This window comes from Barbus barbus, assembly GCF_936440315.1.
Source record: "Barbus barbus genome assembly, chromosome: 43".
NCBI classification, from domain to species: domain Eukaryota; kingdom Metazoa; phylum Chordata; class Actinopteri; order Cypriniformes; family Cyprinidae; genus Barbus; species Barbus barbus.
The window spans coordinates 19726960-19750128 of record NC_136721.1 but is presented as its reverse complement, the minus strand read 5'-3'; the positions used below and the strand labels follow the sequence as shown (position 1 = coordinate 19750128).

Sequence of the window (23169 nt, the reverse complement as noted above, 5' to 3'; positions counted from 1 at the left end):
AGTAAAAAAGTGAAATATTATTATAATTTAGAAGAACTGTTTTCTATTTTAATATATTTTAAAATGTAATTTATTCCTGTGATCTGAAAGCTGAATGTTTAGCATCATTACTCCAGTCTTTAGCGCCACGTGATCCTTCAGAAATCATTCTAATATGCTGATTTTCTACTCAAGAAACATTTATCAATGTTGAAAACAGTTAATTGCTGCTTAATTTTTTTCTTATATTTTTCCAGAATTTATCGATGAATAAAAAGTTCAAAAGAACAGCATTTACTTGAAACAAATCTTTGATGACAGTGTAAAACTGCCACATGTATTATTTTTTTCCCCAAAAAACAACACAAAGCAACGTTTAAACATTAGTGTAGAAAATCGAGTAGTAAGTGAATGAATTTGCACCGAAATATTCACATTTCATACTGAATTTGATAAAACGAGAGAATCGTGACTGAGAGGACAATCCACTTCTTCTCAATCTAACTCTATGGATGTAAGACATGCGTGCTGTGTAAATCGCAGCACAAGGGAGAAGAAAGGATGAAGGAAAGCTGGAGAAAGGGAAGTAGAGAGAAGATAAGATCAGCAGGATTCTGTGAACACTATCCACTAGTGTCCTACACTAGCGTCTTATCTCTCCTTCTGCAGACACCCTTAAGCAACACACACACACGCAGGAGATACATACCAAGACTCAAAATAAATAAGCAGGAAGAATGATAGCAAAAAAATTAAATTAATCTAAAATGCTCATGATACAAATCTTCTGGTCGCCAAAGTGTCTTCACTCTACTGTCACTGCCCTCAATGCTTTGAAAAAGTATTTTCAGATCAGCGATTTAAAAAAAACGTGTTTCTACCATTCCTGGGGTTACAAATGCCAAACATGATGTTTCTTCACAAGTGTTCCAGTATACGCAGTTGCAAGTGTGCATATTTAGGGTTAGTTTATGAAATTACCTTTCCTACAAAGCCCAATTGTCTATTATTGGAGAAACAGCCAAATGGCACAAACTGCCTCTCAACATCACATCCCAGTCACCATGGTGATCGCTGACCCTGATACACACTGTCATACTTTGTGATGAGCAATTGCTACAAAACCTACATTTAATGAAAGAAATACTAGAGCTTGCAAGGTTACAAAAGAATAGTGTTATAGTTTAGATGAGCTTACTGTACAGTAGGTTTCAGTCTGAAGTTGAGTGTAATGACACTCTGCATCAGAGCCACCATAAACTCTGCCGTGACACGTAGTACATCTTTTGTCTAAGGGAATGAGAACCAACACATGCAACACTGTTCTTTCAGTTTGAAGAAGAAGGAAAGAAGGGCTAATTAAAATTCAATATGTAAATACATGCAAAAAAGGGCAATCATACAGCAATTAACTATTAAATTAATACTTTTATGCAATGAAGTATTAAAATCATCAAAAGTGGCAGTAAAATTTGTCTATCAAATGTTGTGCTTATGAACATTTCTATTCATCGAAGCATCACAACTGCTTTCAACACTGATAATAATAAGAAATGTTTCTTGAGCAGCAAATCTGCATATTAAAATGATTTATGAAGGATCACGTTACACTGAAGACTGGAGTAATGATGCTGAAAATTCAGCTTTCCCATAACAGGAACAACTTAGATTTAGAATGAAATGAAGGATAGAAAACAGATATTTTAAAACTGTAATGATATTTCACAATATTACTGTCACGTTCCCTCTCGGGATACAAGGAGGTGCGGAGACGTGGAAGTTCCAAATAGGGTTCTTTATTGGAATCCAGCAGACAGACAGGGAGCATGGGGAGAGACGAACATCTATGACGATAAGACCGGACACAGGGGCTAGGAAACACAGGGCTTATAAACACAGGGAAATACGGAACAGGTGTGGACTAATCAAACACAGGGCTAGGGACTAATTAAACTAATGAAAACAAACGAGGACAGGAACAGGAAGGCCAAATATGGGCACGGGAGGAGGGGAAACACAAGACAAGGACTGACATTACGCCCCCCTCCGGAAGGCGTGTCCTCACGCCTAACACCATCCAATGGGGAGGGGGGGTGGGCGCTCTGGAGGCCTCCAGGGCGGTGCCCGTTCCAGGGGCCATGGCGGGTCAGGGGACTCGGGAGGCCATGGCGGGTCTGGAGACTCGGGAGGCCATGGCGGGTCTGGAGACTCGGGAGGCCATGGCGGGTCTGGAGACTCGGGAGGCCATGGCGGGTCAGGGGACTCGGGAGGCCAGGGCGGATCTGGAGACTCGGGAGGCCAGGGCGGGTCAGGGGACTCGGGAGGCCAGGGCGGGTCAGGGGACTCGGGAGGCCACGGCCTATTTTTTTCGGGCCCGAGGGGTTCTGTGGCCTTGGCCCTTGGCCCGGCCACGCAGGCTGTGACCCTCTTACCCCCCCCCAAAATTTTCTTGGGGAAGCTCCCCCCCTGGGAGCCACAGAGGAGCGGGCTCTGTCGGGCGCTCTTGCAGCGCGGACTCTGTCGGGCGCTCTTGCAGCGCGGACTCTGTCGGGCGCTCTTGCAGCGCGGACTCTGTCGGGCGCTCTTGCAGCGCGGGGCTGGACGGAACCAGCGGGAACTCAGGAGGGCTGGACGGAACCAGCGGGAACGTGCGTGGAGCCGGCACGGGAGGGCACGTGCGTGGGGCCGGCTCTTGGGGGTGCTCGGGAAGCGCGGACACTGGGGGGCGCTCTTGCAGCGCGGGGCTGGACGGAACCAGCGGGAACTCAGGAGGGCTGGACGGAACCAGCGGGAACTCAGGAGGGCTGGACGGAACCAGCGGGAACTCAGGAGGGCTGGACGGAACCAGCGGGAACTCAGGAGGGCTGGACGGAACCAGCGGGAACTCAGGAGGGCACGTGCGTGGAGCCGGCATGGGAGGGCACGTGCGTGGAGCCGGCACGGGAGGGCACGTGCGTGGAGCCGGCACTGGAGGGCACGTGCGTGGAGCCGGCACGTGGGGGCGCTCGGGAAGCGCGGACACTTGGGGGCGCTCGGGAGGAGCTGTGCTGGTTGGGACCAGCGGAGACGCAGGAATCCACCTGCGAGGAGCAGGCACTGGAGGGCGCTCTGGAACCGCGAGGTCGCGGGGAAACTCTGGAAGCGCGAGTTCGCGGGGGCGCTCTGGAAGCGCGAGTTCGCGGGGGCGCTCTGGAAGCGCGAGCGGCGGCGGGCTCGGGGGAGCCGCTGACGACGGCGGGCTAGCTCCGACTCGGACCCGGAAGTCTCCCATGGGGTAGTTGCTACAGGCCCCGAGCCGGAACAGGTGGAGAATCGCCGCGTCATGGAGCTCCGAACTCCGCGCGAGCCCGCAGAACTCCTCCGCGTACTCCACGAAGGGCAGCTCGCGGAGTATCAGGGCGCGGAGGCGGGCGGCGAACTCCATCGCCGTGGAGGGGGGGAAAAAACTGGAACAAACAAAAACTTTCCTCAAAACGGAAAACAAAACGGGGGAAGGAGAGCCGCTTACTTTGTGGGTCCGGTCTTCTGTCACGTTCCCTCTCGGGATACAAGGAGGTGCGGAGACGTGGAAGTTCCAAATAGGGTTCTTTATTGGAATCCAGCAGACAGACAGGGAGCATGGGGAGAGACGAACATCTATGACGATAAGACCGGACACAGGGGCTAGGAAACACAGGGCTTATAAACACAGGGAAATACGGAACATGTGTGGACTAATCAAACACAGGGCTAGGGACTAATTAAACTAATGAAAACAAACGAGGACAGGAACAGGAAGGCCAAATATGGGCACGGGAGGAGGGGAAACACAAGACAAGGACTGACAATTACTGTTTTTATTGTATTTTGTATTAAATAAATTCAGTCTTTGAGCACAAGAGAAAATTTTTCAAAAACATGAAAAAAAAAAATCTTACTGACTCCAAACTTTTGAAATGTAGGGTAGAATTTTTTTTCTTTTAAAGTATAAAAATCAATAACAAATCTAAATAGAGGCTGTATATTAAGTGGTTAATTTGGGATAAATTAATTCAGGATCTAAAAAACAAAAAAGGAATTTCAATACAGCGTTCACATTGCAAGTAGTGTAATAACTTGCTTTGCTGAGAATTATTATTATTATTTTCATGTGAGATTACACTAAAAATACTTTCAATGCTTTCAAAGAGAAGCAAAAACTCACTGACACATGTTGCTTTTTTCTTTTCCTCTGAATAGATGGTAATTCTTTAGATTTTTTACATGAAAACGTCAACAACACAAAAGTTTTAAAACACCGGTAAACAAATCCCTTCAATTAATACCTTTAGAATTTTGGTCTGTAATTGATGTTTTATAACCACATTTGCATTTATGTACAGACAAACAAATAGTGATTATTTCTGCAGCCTTTTTAAATGTGGATGCTAGTGGTTAAAAGCATGTTGGATCAGTACTTCACAAGAACAGAGCCATAAGGTTTTTATTTCTACAATAGTTTTCGAGAGTAAAGGAGAGTGCAATGGAATAGTGCAGGCATCATTTATAACAATTGGTATTCATGATATGAATAATAAATTATAGCTGCTTCTTCACTTGTTTTTGCTTATTAGTGTCATTACTTATACCGCCACTGCAAAAAATCCAATTGATCATCTGGCCAAAAAAACATCCATCTTCAAATGTTTCTGTGAGGGCAATAACCTAAGACAGTTTTGGCAATAATCACTAATGCACCAAAAACAGCCACCAAACAAAGGAGCGCGCACACCCACCCAACACACCCACACACACACGTAAGCCGAGACATTTCCAGCTGCGGTTTGCATGTGTTCAAATCAATATGTGCTGATCAAACATATCAATCAAAAGTGTGCCCGAGCACCGTCATGTTTGCTCATGTCATTCTAGCCGCCATGCCTGTCAAGTTTGTCTGCAATATCGCTTTCACAGTGCTAGAGATTGAGCAAAGGTACCAAATTCCCAAAGTTCCCCCTCCTTCCTTTAACACGACTATCCCAGTAGACCTTGGGTAATTTGAATAAACTGTCCTCCAAAGGTCTGAGAATTCAAGGTCTCCTGAAAGACTCCAGGACACCTTTGCTCCGCTCCGCCTTGCCCTGCCCCCACATCCAAACAACATGTCTTCTTAAAACATTTAATTGGAAGCAGTAAACCCTTGATTAAATAAAAATGCACTTTGAAGACAGCAATATGAGCTCAGAGAGTAATCTGAGAGAGAGAAAGAGAGAGAGAGAGAGAGGGAGGGAGGCATCTTCAATTACTGTGCCGAAACCACGTCAAGTTCTTTTTTTGATTTAATAAAATAGGCCTTAAATATTCAGGAACTGTTTCTGGGACTAATGAGTCCTCTGCTTGAGTGATATTATTCCAGTGGAATGAAGTGGTAGTTTGAGGGAATATATTTCAGGAGGTCGGTGGATACATTTCTAATAGGGTTTGATATCAAACCTGGATTCCCTATGCTACTTTCCTACTGGCTACTATCCCTGATGAGAAAGAACCTTGAGATGGCATACGAGCCTGATGACAAGACATATACTATGATCAAAAGTTCTGGGTCAGTAGGCCTTTTTTTAAAGGCGCAAAAAAAAAAAAAAAAAAAAAAAAGTATTCAGCAAAGATGCATTAAATTGATCAAAAGTGACAGAAAAAGCTTTTAATTTGTTAACAATAAATTGAATTTTAAATAAATGCTGAATTTCTATTAAATCAAAGAATCCTCAATTTTTTATCGTGGTTTCCACAAAAACATTGATCAGCACAACTGTTTTCAACACTGATAATAGTAAGAAATGTCTGAGCAGCAAATCATCATATTAGAATGATTTCTGAAGGATCATGTGACACTGAAGACTTGAGTAATGATGCGGAAAATTCAGTTTTCCATAACAGAAATAAATTACATTTTAAAATACATTCAATCAGAAAACAGTTATTATAAATTGTAATAAGATTTCACAATATCACTGTTGTACTCTGTTTTCATTAAAATGCAGCCTTTGTGAGCATAAGAGACTTCTTTCAAAAACAAAGAAAAAACCCTCATCGAGTAAACTGAAGAGGCAAGAAAAGGTACAGGTATAGTGAAATAAACTAAATTAAAAATAAACTAAATTAGGGTTAAGGAACAGGTATAGAAAAATAAAAAAGCAAAAGGTAAAGGAAAAGATAGGGGGAAAGGAAAAGTCCATTAACTGGAAATATACTATTCTAAGGAAAGGGTAAAGGTAAGGAAAAGAAAGTTTGTCAGACAGAAAACAAAAGGAAAGGAAAGGAAAGGAAAGGAAAGGAAAACAGAGGAATGAAGACAAGTGTAGAACGGAGGACAGGAGAAAAGAGGAATGGATGCAAGTTCTACAAATCGATTGGCGGAAGAAAATGCTTGGGCTCTAATGTGTTGCATGTGAAGGATTTACTGTGAAGCAGAGCTACCGAATCAATGGTGTAGAAAACGCATAATTAGGACCCATTTCCCCCCACTACATACACTCCCAAAAGACCCGGAGACAATATGAACACACACACTACAGTACGCAATAAATCCAGCTCCACACTCCCTAATACCCAAACAAGCTCATGTGAGTTAACTTGTCTAGTCACAGAACCACACACAATGTACAACATACAAAGGGACCATAAGCACAAACTATTTTCCATCTTCAATGCATCCGATACCTATAATATAAGGCAGGTCTTTTTCTCTCTACAGTCTTCTCTCTCACTCTCACTCTCTCTCACACACACACACACACCTTAATTCTACCAAGCCTTTTTGAATTGAATTTACATCACCTTTTGGACAGTTAATAGAAAATTCAGCTGTGTGGTGTTCAGAAGTGGACAGTCAATTACATCCTGGCTCTGTGGGCTGCACAGAAGTATCAAGGATAAGCCCGTCTGCCAGGCTCTGAAATACAAGAACTGAAGGTTGCACTAAAAGAGGGCAGAAAATATCTTTGGCTTACCAAATATACCCCTAGTATTGTTAAGAGCAATGACATGAGGGAGTGTGTTTAATACCGAGAGCTTGTTAGCGAGATGTCATAAAGGAAGGCAGTAATGTCAAGGTTTCTAAAAAGTGTTGCCAAGTCACAGCACTAATCAAACCAGTAATGCGAATTTCGCAGTGGTTTAAAAATCAACCTTCCCACTGTCAGGGTCGGATACATGGGCAATGCTAGGAGTGGGCATCTGGGACTTTAGCCCTGAAAGTTTTCATTCACAGATGTTTTGTCACTAATAAAATCATTCAGAACTGCAATCTGCTCTATAAATCAAACTTGTGACTATTGGCATTAAACTAGGTTATTCTGCGACAAAGTGAAAGCTCGTTTAAATTACTGTGCACACTTTCAATTCTGCAGACAACCTTTTGACTTTTTGGTCAGATTTGTGCTCAATCTAGATGAAGTACTGAATATTTCAAAGGCATAATTCTGTTAACAAAGCAGAATGTTCAATTGCATTTGAAGAGTTTGCAAATTCAAGACAAGTGACTGACCACTTGAGGTTCTTGGAAGTCTTTCATTCAAACACCATGTCACTTCGCAATATATCACAAATCCAGCAACCATTTTTTTCCCCAGATACACTGATTTCAACAGCATGCTAATTTCTAAAACCAAAAATCACTCAGTGATAACTGACATACACTACATTTCAAATGATGGGAACAGTAAGATTTTGTTTTTAAAGAAATTACTACTTTTATTCAGCAAGGACGAATTAAATTGAGCAAACGTGACAGCAAAGACATTTATATTGTAACAAAATACTTTTATTCACAATTAAGTGGTGTTCTTTTGAACTTTTATATTCATCACAGAATCCTGAGAAAAATGATCAAATGTATTTCTACAAAAATAAGCAGCACATCTTATTTACAACATTGAAATGTTTTTGAGCAGCAAATCAGCATGATTTCTGATGGATCAACGTGACACTGAATACTGCAGTAATGACGCTGATAATTCACAGGAATAAATTTTAAACATTACTGGAGCATAAAAGGTAAACTTATAAAGGTATTTTTACACAAATGGCCACAAAAACATCCTGCGCACTGATATTTACCTTGATCATTTTCACACACTAAATTCTGAAATTGTTTATGTCACTAATTAAATTAGATTATCATTTAAATATGTACTGATTCACATTTTTACGACAGATATTAATAGATTAACATCGAAAGTCAATGATAAAATAAAGTCTATACACAAGTCATTTGAAAAGTAGGAAAAAGTACAAGATGAATGCATAATAAAACGTTTTAAAATGTTATGAGGGTAGTTCGCTGAAGTAAAAAAATGCATAAAATGTCATTGTGAAAACTACAGATCATACTTCTGCATTTTTGTAAATCATATTTCTACTGCACAGGGAGCCACCTTTTATTAAAACCTATAACATAACAAAACACAAATCTGAAATATGTTATTTATAATAACATATTTCAGGGAAGTCGTGGCCTAATGGTTAGAGAGTCGGACTCGTTATCTAAAGGTTGTGAGTTCGTGTCTCATGTCAGGCAGGAATTGTAGGTGGGGGGAGTGAATGTACAGCGCTCTCTAAACCCTCAATACCATGAATGAGGTACCTTTGAGCAAGGCACCGAACCCCCAACTGCTCCCCGTGCGCCGCAGCATAAATGGCTGCCCACTGCTCCGGGTGCGTGTTCACGGTGCGTGTGTGTGTAGTTAAACTTTGGATGGGTTAAATGCAGAGCACAAATTCCGAGTATGTGTAACATAGAAGCACCTCAAAGAGGTCAGGATCTATAATCTGAAGATCGGGCTTTTGGGGGCGCACCCAAGATCCACCTGCTGGAGCTGAAGCGCAGACAGACTAGGAGCGTAGAAAACGTCCCGCCGAAAGAGAGCGAGCGCGTGGCAGGGTGACCGGCCTGTCTGTCTGCACCTCTCACCCTCTCGGTGTCGTCCTTGCATTGACACCAGCAGACAAAAACAGCTCCTTAATATTCTCCTGCGGTCCCCTTGTCTCATCCCGTCAGTGTCCCGCTGTCCTCCCGGCCGTGTGGACAAAAGGGACTGGACGTTCCCGGTGGAGGACATGAATCATTATGCTTCCTCTTTCCGGGACCGCTCGCATGCCCATTGATTCTACTGAGTAATTGGCTTTATTAGCCAAGACGGGAAGCCGGTGAGGGGCTTCTGTGGCGTCTTCGTCTGCGCCCCCCTCCATTCTTCCACCCAGTCCTCCTCAGGAGATACCCTGTGTAATTGTTTTCCCTCTATCTTCTATGTCATTGTCAGATGGGTCCAGGGGGATTATTAGTAACCCTGGGTCCCTCAATAATTCATCCTAAGCTATTTATACACAAATGGAGAGTCCTTTAAACTCTCCCTCAGTGAGCTTATCTACTGTTCAGATGGAAAGGGAGAGCGAGAGGGAGAGAGAGAATCCAAAGAGATTGTAAAGGTTGCAGAGAGCGATCGAGAAAGCGAGAGAGAGCGATGTGTACCTCTTTTCAGCAGAGACACAATGACCTGTTTCTCCAGTGTTTGAGTTTCAAGGTGACGCTGGCGTACTCTCTCCCTTCTCGCCTGCCAACCCGACGAAAGTGCCATCCCGGGAATACACTCGCTCACACAACGCTCATTAATGGCTTCTAATCTGCCAGCTTTTCTACCCATTTAACACAATTAAGACGTTTACTAAAGCTAACATGGACCGGCAATCAACTCCAAGGACACGCCAAACGCGCATTATAGGATTTGTAAACAGACGACATTTTATCAAACGCACGCTCGACACAGCTTCCAAAGCGAGTGCGGCCCAGACAGGAAGTCAGGCTGACTCTCTGCAGGAAACCGAGCATTATGGCTGCTCTCCTAAAATCCGGCACATGCACACAGACGCACGCTGCGGAGGCCCTCGCGGCTGCTTCACGCTGATACCCATGTTCCTCACTCTTTTAAAAAGAGGACAGCTAAGCTGCTCAGGGTGAGGAGGCCCATGGTGGAAGCGTTTCTACAATCCTCAAAACTCGTCATATTTATCCGGTTGGCAGAGGAACCCAACGCCATCTTTCTCTCCTTGAATAAGTAGGACTGCAGAGCTTCAATTTCAAGTTTTTTTTGTGAATTTAATGCCCTCGGGCAGGGCATCCGAGGTAGCGAAGCAGCGTGCAACTACATGTGGGCATGACATGGGAATTAAACGAGAGAGTAGTTTGCATAGACTAGATCTATTGCCTACTAAAAACAGCATTTTTAGTCAGTTGTAGTTATCAGTGTCATCAAAGCCTGGGACATTATTACAAAGCCATAATGTTCCGTGGAGAACTATAATGTAGCCTGCTATCTCCAGACAGGTCTAAATATGTCTGAATCGACTGGGGGTCTCAAGGGAAAACAGAGTCATGAATCGAAACTAATGAAAGATGCTTACTTAGGAAAGACACAAAGCAAAAGTACACTGTGTTTATGGCAATTTCTTGATGAAGAGAAGATGAGTCTAATATCGATGCCAAAAAACTGCAAAAATAATATAATATATAAAAAATATTTTTTTAAAGAAATGGTGACGCTTTAGTATAGAGACCAATTCTCACTATTAACTAGTATTCTTATTGCCTATTAATAACATATTGTCTATTTATTAGTACTTATAAAGCACATATATTGCATGACTATATTCTATATCCCTAATCCTACCCAATTCCTAAACTTAACAATTAGCTTATTAACTATTAATAAGCAGCAAATTAGTATTTTGAGGGAAACATCGTAGTTAATGGTTTGTTAATAGCAATTTTTTTTACCTTAAAAAAATGTGACCAAAGAAATTAATGTAAATTAATTTTCAACTAGAAAGAGATAGACTCTAACCCTGGATAGAGTGATGGATAGAATGACTGACAGACAGACAGACAGTCAGTAGCTAGATGGATAGAATAACAGATAAAATGGCAGAATGAAAGCATAACAGCATGATAGATAGAATGATAGGCAGAACGATGGATGGACAAACAGAATAAAAGACAGACAGACAGATACATTTTTTTTAATGTTAATGCATTACAAATTCCATTACTAAAATGTAACTGAAATTCTAAAATTCCTTTTTAGAAAAAAATAATGAAATTAAAATTCTAAAATGTGCCTTCTTCAAAAGTTGTGCATTCAGATTAAATGATCTTTATTTGTTACTTTAATAATAACACAAAAGCAACAAATAAAGATAAATCACAAATATTGCATTATATTACAACAGATGTTTTACAAGTAACATTCTTTTTGGAGGCTATTAAAAATGTTCACTTGTGAAATATCTGTTTTATCAATTTAGATGAATGGGAATGCCAAAAGGGTTTTCTCCAAGTATTATAGATGTCTCTGTACTCGATCTAAACCCTGCAAGAATAAACACAACAGCTCTTTTTTAGCGCCGCCCTGGTGGACTCCACTGGCCAGGCATCTTGAAAGAGGAAGGATAGGGCAGTAGATTCACTTGAGATTATGATTTAAACTCTCTGCTAATAAGCATTGCCATGCTGGGAATGGGCTGGTGGGGTGAGGAAAGGGTGATCTCTTGGGCCATTAAATTGCAAATGAGTAATGATGTGCTAGAGAGGCTCCCCCCAGATCACCAGCCACGGCTGGAGACATAAGGGCCCTCTCATACACCTCAGCCAACACCAGACCCAGCTGGGTTCACTGAATGCACAGCCAATAGCTGCGCAGGGTGTCTAGTCTCCCTACACTTCCTCTTTCCAATCTATGCTTCAAGCTGAAAAATGATTACCTTGAATGTCATACAAACTCACACTGTATATTCAAAATAGATCCACGTCCCCAAAACAAACAGGGTTTTTAATTAATCAGGCTGGCCTGTGAGAATACAACAACACATGCACACATTCAGAATCGCACTGTCAGATCCGCATGGGTTAAGGTGGGTTCATTTTTAGCTCCGGACCGACTGCGACCCTGAATTAGAAGGTCGTTCTCTGTCCGAGGTCATGATGGCCACAAAATAGTGCTTAAATCTTTAAAAATGCCACCTATAAATTATTGCAAAGGACAGCGGGGTCAAAGCTTGGCGTGGAAACCGGCCAAGAGCCATCAATCTGCGGTGAGGGTGACATCTGTCTCAGGGACTCCCCTGTTCTCTCTTTCTCCCTACTCGCTTTCTCTTTTATCCAGCCCCCCTTTCTCGCCATCCGTCTTTATCGTGCTCTCTCGTGCTTTCTTGCAAATGAAGGTCCCCCCACTAAACCCAAACATATTAAAATTCATGAGCAAATTCATGAGCAAAAGCACACAGACTTTTTGTGGCATCACTTTCAGTGCTGGTTTAATGGCCATTTTGGGCATGAAATACAGATTTTCTGCTTCTGAAAGTAGGCTCTGCACAACCTTTCACAGCATGGTTGAAATCCAACCAGCAACTTCCATCCTTAAGATCCTTGAGTTTAGTCCCAGCAGCATTCGTCTGACCTCCCCTACCTCTAAAAAACAAGAAAGCCATAACTTATTCATATATATATATATATATATATATATTCGCCAAAAAAATTCCAAAAACAAACCTTAAAAGGATGCCTGCAAATTGCTCCAGACCCCACCTCCATTTCAAAAGCAAACTGCATGCAGTTTTAATTCGTGGGATGAAATTCTCTTTTCTTTCTTTATTACAACCACTCTGATGGCAGCAGATGAGCACATTTGAACTGACCCTGAACTCTATAACACTGAATTTTGTAGTTCCTGATAGACTAAAAAACAACTTTTTTATTTGGTTTTAGCCATTTTAACCTTAAGATAATGGCTGGCTGGCTGCCCACAAATCTTTCAGGTACTGTAGCTTTAAGTATGGCTGGGTGATAAATGATATAGTGATATCAATAAAATGTGTGTGTAATGATGATAAGCTCTGGATATTTTTCCTCAAAATGGATTAATCTAACAGTCAATCACATTGAAACTGAAAGGTCTTCACTACAGCCTGACAAAATAAAAGTTTAATTTAACTGTCTAAGAAATTATGACAGAAATATACCTCTATTGTACACTAAAATGTCCTTCTCAATATAACAATAATCTTATTTATAAGGAAAATAATACACCAAAGACATAATTTCATCCATGTTTTAATTTATATAGTTCTGTTTTGCGCCATATTATTTGACAAATTAATTACTTAATTGCAAATTAATTGTTATATTTTCAATGGATTACATTTTAAAAGGTTTATTTAATTGTTAAAGTTTTATTAATTAAGTTCATTAGACACCATTTTTGATGATAAATTTGTATTAAATTATAAAATCGCAGAATACAGAATAAATAAAATGGAAAACACACAATGCAGGGAAAAATCTAATGAAAAAGTTAGCTTGCTTATTAGTGAACAAACATGTTTCCATTCATTCGCAAGGTTCAACAAATAGGTGAAAAGCATTTCCTTCCCCATTAATGATAAATTACCTTTTCGTGTAATATAGATTAAAAAAATTGTGATAATATTTCTGGCTGTATCACCCAGCCCTAGCAAAGGCTGTTAAAAAAAATCCACAGACAAATAGGTTCAGTCCGGTTGGTCTTTAAATGTCTTAAGCCGAAAGCATTTCAGTCCAATAAATATCATGACATTAAAATCCTATTTACATACAATAATACTGAGTGGGAAAATCACTAATGAGGATTTATTTGTTAACAATGCCTCAATAAAAAAATCGTAGTCCCCAATGAATTACAAATAGACTGTTTCAGTAGACGTCAAGCTAATTATAATCTCATAATGGTTTAATAGGGGGTTTTTCCAGAGTCATTACGTGTTTTTCTTAGGGTACGTGAGCATCGTCAAATCATTTCTGTATCAAACAATGCTGTGACTCTATAACCCCAAGAAGACTAGAAATACACAGCTTACTTTAAATGCTACACATATACACTTACGCATGTACTGCGTATATACCGCATGCATAAACATTGCAATCTCCACGTGCTGGAGTCGACCGGTATCATATCACCATCTCGATCTGCTCTGACTGCAGACGAAGCGTATCCTCCACCCTCACATATCCCACAATGCCCTCCTGCTTCTCTAGAAACGACTAGTTTCTACACATCCTGTTTTGTATCAAACCCTGCATGATAAATCTCAACACAGCTCAGCATAAGACGGTACATTAGCATAGGTACGAGAACACCTTGTGTCTGCACAGATCTGTGTACTCTGTGGTAAGTTCTCCAAATAATAAAAAATACAGACGGATGGTTGTTCTGACATGTAGCTCAAAAAATAGCAGTTCTTAATGCACTGTTGCTTCTGTCAAAAAGAAAAAGCTAATTATGCTTACTATAGCTAATCTATTTGACTATTCAATATGACATAAACAAATGTTGGTTCAGTCATGTATAATAAGATGAGAAATAGAATAAATGCAAGCTGAAACCAAATACCAGGATGATTTTAGCTACCACATAAGCTAAAATAAATACACACGCAGGCTGTTGTTTACATGGAAATGGTCGTTGAGTGTTGTATAAAGTAAAGAACCATTACATGCCCGTAACTCTGCCACACTGTGTGCACTCATGCTATCACTGACCCATGGAATATTGTTTCATCTGTATAATCGCAGGATTTTATTTTAGTTTCTGTGCATGCACTGCAGGGTGCAGCAGTATTTAGTTTTGTATGTTGGATGAGTCCATAAGTTTAACAGATGTTTATTTGTGTGGGAATGTGCTCAGGAGAACATCTCACAGCCAGGCCCACACATCTGAGAAAGATTTTCACAGGACTGATATATATATATATATTGAAAATTACACGATTATGCTAGATATATATAGGATTTGATTTGATTCCAGGCCTACTTAAAGAACATTATACCACTACACACACACACACACCAAGCACACAAAAAGTGTGTTTTTTATTTGTTTTTCCAAAGAAAAGCTGTGACCAGGACAAAATCAAACATACACAAAACAAAACCACACCAAAGAAAACCAAACCAAATAAACCAAACCAAAGAAGTGCATGTGCACTCCTGCACTTACATGTTCAAAATCTGGCTAATGTTTTCAGCTACAATTTATACCATCAGCTCTATTCCTGCAGATCTTTCCTTAAAATCAATGATAAAATGCAAAAAAGGCTGTCTAAACCGGCTCACAGCCAAACAAACAGCTAGTCTAACAACCAGGTTTATTGTCATTTTACAGCTTCAGTGTAGCCCAATTTACAAACCACTATAAAACAAGAAAGAGGGATGATTAACAGTACACAGCCCCTTCATTCCTTGCCAAATAGTTTGCTATCTTTTTCTCCTTTGTGCTCGTCTACACCAAAAAGTAATTAAAATGTTGCTTGCTTAAATCAGTCCATACAATGAAAATGATCTAAGCTATTACCTAGGCCTTTGTCTGCTTTTAGTTCTTTACCTAACCATTCTCTGCACACTCTGCTAATTAATGGAGTTCGAATACAGCATCATTAGACTAACAAATAGGTAACGCTTCATATAATGAGAAAAGATCTTTTAAAATGATGTAAAAGGCTCAGACAAAAAGAGCACGCTGGTGCATTTTTAACAAGATGGATGCTGCACAGATTCTCAGAACGCATCAGGTACAATGAATTTAAAAAATCATTAAATGTTAAATTACAATGACAATGTGGTTGGTGTTACATTTATATTTTGCTCGCAGAGTAGAGAAGTGAAAACAGGTTCTGGAAGAGAAAATAAGCAATCATGGGTCTAAATAGGTTATTGGCTATAAACACTATAATTCCTGGAGAAAATTTCCATTCACCCTGCATGCTTCCCTCTTTGCTCATGGGCAAACACAGAATTTGAACCAATCACCAGATCACTCTAGAGCCAAAGGAAATCATGTCAGGTCTGCTTAGCTACTGACTGTGACGTCAAATGCAGCAAACAAGAAAAAAAGCCCATTTCATGCTTTTACGAACCTATGTAATGAAATCTACATAATCTAGTTAAATAAATATGATAAAATAATGTAAAAAAAGAAGTGTCAAAAATTTGGCTGTATTTTGGGCACAATGACACCTTTTCCTAGGTTTGCCTAGACAGCAGTGCACATATCACTCCTAAACCCTTTAAATATTTAACACACACACACACACACCACAATAAAACTTAGATGATGCAACTAGTTTGAAAACAGAAACTATTAATTTCACTAGAGTTGTTGTCAGAACACTGCAAGGCTTCAGAGCTTCTTAAATCAAAATTGTGATCCACAGTCAGGGCAAGATAAAACCAGCGTGCCACAAAGGGGGGTGTGGCCTCGGGCTTTTCATCGGCACAGTTTATATGAAATTACAGCTAAACCTTATAAAACTTTTAAGGCTGAACCCAGTTTAGCCCTGCCTTGCTCTTCGAGTCCCGCTATTTAAATGTATGAAAACACAAAAAGGCCATTACGCCGGACATAAATCTTGCAGGATAAAATTTAAGGAAGCCTGCAAAAGCTGCGCAGCGTAGCATATTTGCATAGTTTTCAATTTAGAAACTAAATCACCTCCGCCAAACGCCATTACTTCCAGTTTAAAAGTTCACACGGCCTAACTCAACACAGCTATCTGACAGAGAGTTATTGTAGATACAGATGAAATTCATGAGATGAGTGTTCTGGGATTAGCTGTTGCACATAAACAAGTCTCCGTGCAGTCCGAACGACTGAAGGAACTGAGATGAGTTTAAAAATGCCTCGAGGTGTGAGAAAATGGTTACATTTTGGCCCAGTTCAGACAGCACAACAGGTTCACACTAGTTAATAAGGGCCACCGCAAGGTAAGGGCTGCCAGACAGGACCTCTATCCTATAGAACTCCAAACCTGCAGCAAGCACACGCAGCGTTTCCAGTTCCCTCTCTTTCATCGGCAAGTCATCGCTCACCTTGATCAACTATCTTTTCTCTTGATGGCCGACCTCTGTGGTGATAGCCTCAAATAACACTGGACAAAAACACTTCTGCCACCCTCTTGACTGTCCGTCTGAAAAATGGGCCTGCTCTTACGGATGCATATTTACATGCATGTTCGTGCCGCCACTGCAACTTGTATTCAGTGCAGACGTGCCGCATATTGAGAAGGCGACCTACTGACAAGTGGTGACATCCGCGGTACAACGTCGACTCACTCATAAAAAAAAACAGTCACATCGATCAATTGGTGCGGAAACCGCACTCGAAGTGGGAGCTTGTCGCCACTTTCTCGACAGGGATGAGCGATCGGAGACTAGAGGCTTGAGAGGATTTGGGATGGGCCGAGGCTCGGAACATCTGCAGATCCAAACGAGCTAGAGAAGGAAAAAAAAGAGAAACGCTGTGTGTGCAGATGATGCAACAGCAATGCAATAGTGAGTCCAGGACGCGAGCTGAATTAACACCAAGCCGCAGGAGGAAAAACCCAGCATTTCTCTCGCTCCGGCAAGGACATCCAATTGTCTTTCGGAAAAATCCTGCCCAGAAACTCAGGTTTAGGTTGCCCAGAAACAGAATGTTCTTCCCCGTTAACACAGTCTCTCGATAACACATCACCCCAATGGAAAACATTCGTACTCGTACATTTTTCAAACAGGGCTTGTTTGAACCCTCGAAACACAACTGTCTAGAAAATAGAAATCACCTTGGACATGGATATTTTGAAGTTAGGAATCTTAATAAACTTAATCTTCTCCTCAAAAACACAGCTAGCTATGAGCTGCAGGTAAACAAGACAATGCTAACTGTCCCAACCGCAGACTCTGTGAGCCAGGAGAGACGATGCATAGCAGCAATCTCCCTTACGCTAAAAGGCGTGCAAGGAGAAGACGTTACGGTCCACAGCATGTTTCCTGTAGCTGCTGGTGACCGATACAAATGGCCTCTATTAGCTGTGCTGAGTCACGCAGAGCAGCCAAATGAAAGTGCTGGAGGTCTCAAGAAATCCCCCCAGCTCAGGCCTGCCCCAACTACCCGGTTAACTCTCTTTCACTGTCTACTTCTATTACTCAGTTTAAAACCAAAGCCCATTCCTGGGGTAAACTCTCTGTTAGTCTGTTTTCATCCATCTTTTTGTTTTGTTTCTCCTCTTTCTACCACTCTCTTTTTCAATCCATCACTCTCCCGATCTCCATCCTTTAGCCAATGTCGTAGTCTTTGCCTCTTTCTCACTTTCTCCCATGGGACAGGAGTCTAAAGACTAGATAACTGATGTACAGAATCATTACTTTGGCTGCTCAGGCATGAGGATGAATGGAGCCCCCTCTGCTCAGTGTCCCATTAGAGTCCACATGTAAAACGCACCGTGGTTTATTCAGTCATCGCTCCAGATGTGTATCCAGCAAGCCGAAATCAAATGTATGCCCGCATGCCACGTCTGCATATCAAAAATAGAGCACAAAAGTAGACCATATGCATCAGAATAATGGCTATCAAAAATAGACGGCGTGAATTCAGCAGCACAGTACGAAAACGCAGCGTCTCCTCCTACGTGCTTCTTTATAGCATCAAACGTGTTCCCTCTCCACCTACACTCATCACAACTTCAAACGCTCATGCTTCTCAACGATGGTCGCTTCTGGTGTTTACCTGCACGATGCGGAATCGTTTTCTAATGATTTTAGAATCTGCTGAAAGTGACAGAGAAACTAAAACTGCACCGCTAGAAATTAAAGATTTAGTTCACTCAGAAATTAAAATTGAGTCATTATTTACTCACCTTCATGTCTTTCCAAATCTGCTTCACACAAGGGAAACAATGGGATCCAAACAACACTGAAGTTCACTGTATGGAGTTCCACAGAAGCAAGAAACTCATACAGGTTTGGGACAACAAAAAGCTGAGTAAATAATGACATAATTTTCATTTTGTGTCTGGATGTCATCTCGACACTCCATGCTTGCTCGCTAAACCGCCTCAGTCTGTCATGTCAACATCTAACCAATCAGAAACCGCCTTTAGGCGACACCAATATTTGCACTGAAAAGCTTGAGGTTCTGCCGTTTCCATTATCCTAAGACCCCAACAGAGAGCTACAGACCTGCTCTCAGGACCTCATCTCAGCATGGAGTGTAATGGTAAATCTTGAACGATGTGTGTGGGAGGGTAAGTGAGTGAATAAATGGATGACAAAACCCCCTCTAGCATGTGAATGGAAAGAGAAATCGCATGATTGGGAGAGGAGAGACGGCGGAGACATGCAGCAGGCTGGAGGAGGTGATAACGTGTGAAGAGAGGAAGTGGGTGGAGGTGGAGACGGATGAAGTGTCAAGATGGAGAAGACTTCCTATAATGATGAAAAACAAGACAATGCGATCATGTTAATGATCAAGGAGGGCAGAGTTGGATTAGAGTATTTATGGAGCTTTAACAAATAATTTGTTTGGGAGGCACTGTCAGAAAAAATTGTTTTAGGGAAAGCTTGGTAGCTTTTAGCTTGACACTGGGGCAAATCATTTGAAGTCATCATGAAATCAATTTACTTTTTTTTAAATTGCATATCGCAGTGTTTGTTTTAAATTATTTAATTGTGCACACCATAATTTTAAATTAATGTGCCCTTAACATTCATTTTCATTAATTCCTCGCAACGACATGAGTTCTCTGATGACGTGTACACTGGCACGAGGACAAGACAACAATCCCTCCAATCCAGCAATCTGTCACTCTGACGTAAGATCACAGCAATTAGCGAACAATGATCCAATCAATTCTCACTGGACAAAAACAAGTCCTGCCCTACCTTTTTTTTCCTCGTTTCGAGAAGCTGTTACACTGAGATTTACATCAGGAGAGGGGAAAAAAGACGATTGCAAATTCTTGTTTCATGCCAACTTTAAAGGAACAGTACAACTAAAAATGAAAATTCTATAATCATTTACTCACGTTCATGTCGTTCCAAATCTATTTGACTTTCTTTCTTCTATGGAACTCAAAAGATCTTTTTGGTCCTTCATTTTATTGAACAAAAAAAACATTGAGACAAAATTCTTTTTGACAAGATATAAATGTATTCAGTTTTGGAACAACATGAGGATAAATAAATGATGATAGAATTTTAATTTTAGGTGAACTATTCCTTTAAGGGTACACTTTTTAAGGGTACTGGCCCAGTGACAAGCTGTTATAAATGTACTACTTTTTCTGAAAGTGAAGGGAAAGGTCAGTTTTACAAAACAGCATATTAAGTTCTTGAAGCAATGATAGCTCCAGAGCGGACAGGCCTCAGCATACTCCAGGTTATGGAGAGAACTGCACCGCTGCCAAAGGGAAATGGATTTTGAGAGACACTGACGCCAGTGCTTATGTAGTGGAGAGGGAGTGAACGAGTACCTAAACTCAGTTATAACATGGAGCCAAGCAGGCCTGACGACCACACTAGTGAACACGGGGCCCTGCAGTGGGGGAATGGGTACAAAGGACCATATATTGCAGAAAGGAGACAGTTCCTAGAATCAGCCGGCACGACTCCCCATAGTTCACGAGCAACATGATTAACCACCGAACGGGGAGTACTCCAGCGGTGCTATTAATAAAATATAACCTCCTACCCTCCCCAGACCCACTTCTCAAAGCTACATTTTTGCTAGGCACATACAGAGGACAGCTTTGTTTACTACAACAGAGGGACTACATCCCTGGGGCTGGGGTACGCATGCTCTTCCCTCGGCTCCCAGGGCCGGATGGGTAAATTAGCCACCGATGTGACCCTAAACAATGTCCTCTGGGTTGGGGATCAATTAGACAAGCCTATGAAATAATGACACCCCTGGGAAGATGTTCCTAGGGAGACCCCCTTTGGACCCCTGGCTGAGGTCTTCAGGAATTGATCTTTCCAAACACACCACAGGTACACAGCTTCAACAGTAATTACCACACTGCAGGAGCAGAGGAGCGCACAAACAAGGCACAGTTGTGGCCGAACATAACCGGAGACACGAGTTGCTGCGTATGACACCAACTGGCGAAGAGAAGATAAGCAGGAGGTAATTATAGTTCGGCTGCTGTTACCGCTAGAACACACCACGCTGAAATGCTATTGTGCGGACTGTCATCATAAATTAATATTTTCTTGTGAAGTAATAGAACAGGAACAATCACGACTACACAACCCCAATTAAGAGGTTACTGGACAGAGCCTTTCAGCACAGATCCTATCCTTGCTCATAATGTACTCTTTCATTGTCTTGACGGCTGCCATTTACCTTCAGTTTCTGCACGATCGTTCTTAGACAAAAGCCTCAAGAGTTAGTTTTTTGTGCACACAACACAATCTCTAAAGAAAACTGATTGAGGGAAATGTTTACAGAAGCTAGAGTACACACACGTTTGTTTTTCTACCATGATGGGGACTTTCTGTTGGCTTCTATTGTTTTAACACAGAGTTAATAACATTTTCCTTCTTCACCAAATCTCAGAAAAGCCTGTAGAGCTCAGGCTTTTCTATCCTTGAAAATCTAGTCAGCACAATGTAGGCAAAACCTGAACATACACACACACACAGAGAGAGAGAGAGAGAGAGAGGCCTCAATGGAAAATTTTTGATGGACTTACAAAGCGAGCTGGACCTCAACTGGAAGACAGCTTCTACAGGGATCTTCACACTACCCTTAACCGTAGGTTAACATCTTCCTCAAACCCGTGTAAAGGCCAGTTTTGACCCTGGGTTAAGCACACGTTCTACAGTTGTAATTTTGGAAGGGGATTAGCGTTACTTATGCCAACGACAATGCGTTACACAAACATTAAAAGGTTACGGCGAGTTGTTTAGCAGCAGACACCAATCATAACCTGCCTCAGTTCTTACATCATTAAAAATTCATGCGCTTTGTACAGTCTAAAACTTTCACGCGCCTCCGCGGCTGAGGGGAAACAGTTAAAAATGTCGAACGGCTAAGGCAAAGGCGTCAAGTACAATGATGAATAGACGATTTTATTTTGCTCCACATGGCGACTTTTCACACAGATGAACGTGGAAATCTCAAAACCTGTCTACCCAAAATGAACAACTAAGCAAGATAGTATGAACCGCATGAAACAAAATAAGATACGTCAATTTCAAGTGTGAAAAACCCACCCCCAACCTCAAAATAGGCTCGCGTAAAAACCCCGAAGTACCGTTTGCGATCTAACAAAATTCGCTTCGTGTTGGATACGGAACAATTCTAAATCAATACTTAACTTTAATAGTACGCCAATGAATGAACAATTCCCAAACACATTTCATACGTGACATTTATACATTCATTAAAAATAGCCAGTACATCCAAGCCTGTCATCCGATTTTAGGATGGAAACGGAGGCAAAGCAAATCAAGACATTCTAATGACAGGAACCGAGTGCGAAACGTACCTTTGTGCATACCAGTGAAGCGGTCTTTCAGCACGGTGAGCTCGTAGATCTTCCCAAATTCCTCGAAGAGCGGCCGGAGGTCCTTCTCGTCCAGATTGCGGGGTATCTGTCCGATGAACAGTTTGATGGCATCGTGGTCCTTCATGGGAATGGTGGCGCAGCTCGCGGGACTGTGCGTGTGGCTTATTCCGTTCACGAGCCCGTTCGTACTGGCCGCTCCTCCGTGCACCGCGGCGTCCACCTGTCCGTTCGTTAAAGTTGCCATGTTCACCGCGAGGACTTTCAGCTGCTACGCCTTCAGAAGTGTTTCAAACGACGGGATGAGACGTCCTACTCTGGTTTTCGCCGAAAATGTACAGATGCAAACACGTACCATTGAACACAAGTCAAATATCAAACGCGTTTGGTCGTCCAGGCGGAGGCGTGTTTCCTTGTACGTGTCCCTTACTACTCAATTCATTCATGTAATAAAAACGAGAGAGAGAGAGACCGACCGAGAGCGTTCGCTTTACCTCCGTTCCCCTCGCCCCTGCTTCTAGCTACCCTTTTATTTTTTGCATTGAGAAGTCGGTATGGGTGTCCTCCCGGTTTAAACCGACAGGGCTGTCTCAAACGCGCTCAGTGTAGTGGGGAGGAAGAATAGAAAAAGCAGCTCCCTTTATGTCACACGACGAGCTCTCTCCCCCTCTCATCGTTACACAGGAACATGGTATGTTCCGCTGAAGCAGAGGGACTATAAATAAAGAAAATATCACATTTACGCGGCTCTTTGTACGCTGCCTTGTGAACGACGCACCTTAGACTTGTACATAGTGGCATTCAATCTGTTTATTTAAAAAAAAA

At 41.7% G+C, this 23169-nt stretch overlaps 1 protein-coding gene across 1 annotated transcript in view; it reads right to left on the bottom strand.

Annotated features, from left to right (window-relative positions):
• Positions 1–22887, bottom strand: part of LOC306862415 (CUGBP Elav-like family member 4) — an 86700-nt gene extending 63813 nt beyond the window's left edge. The window contains exon 1 of the mRNA XM_079405212.1: positions 22327–22887. Coding sequence (XP_079261338.1) covers positions 22327–22591 — 265 coding nt within the window. The 5' untranslated portion in view covers positions 22592–22887. The remainder of the gene's footprint in view (positions 1–22326) is intronic.
• Positions 22888–23169: the final 282 nt, after the last annotated feature.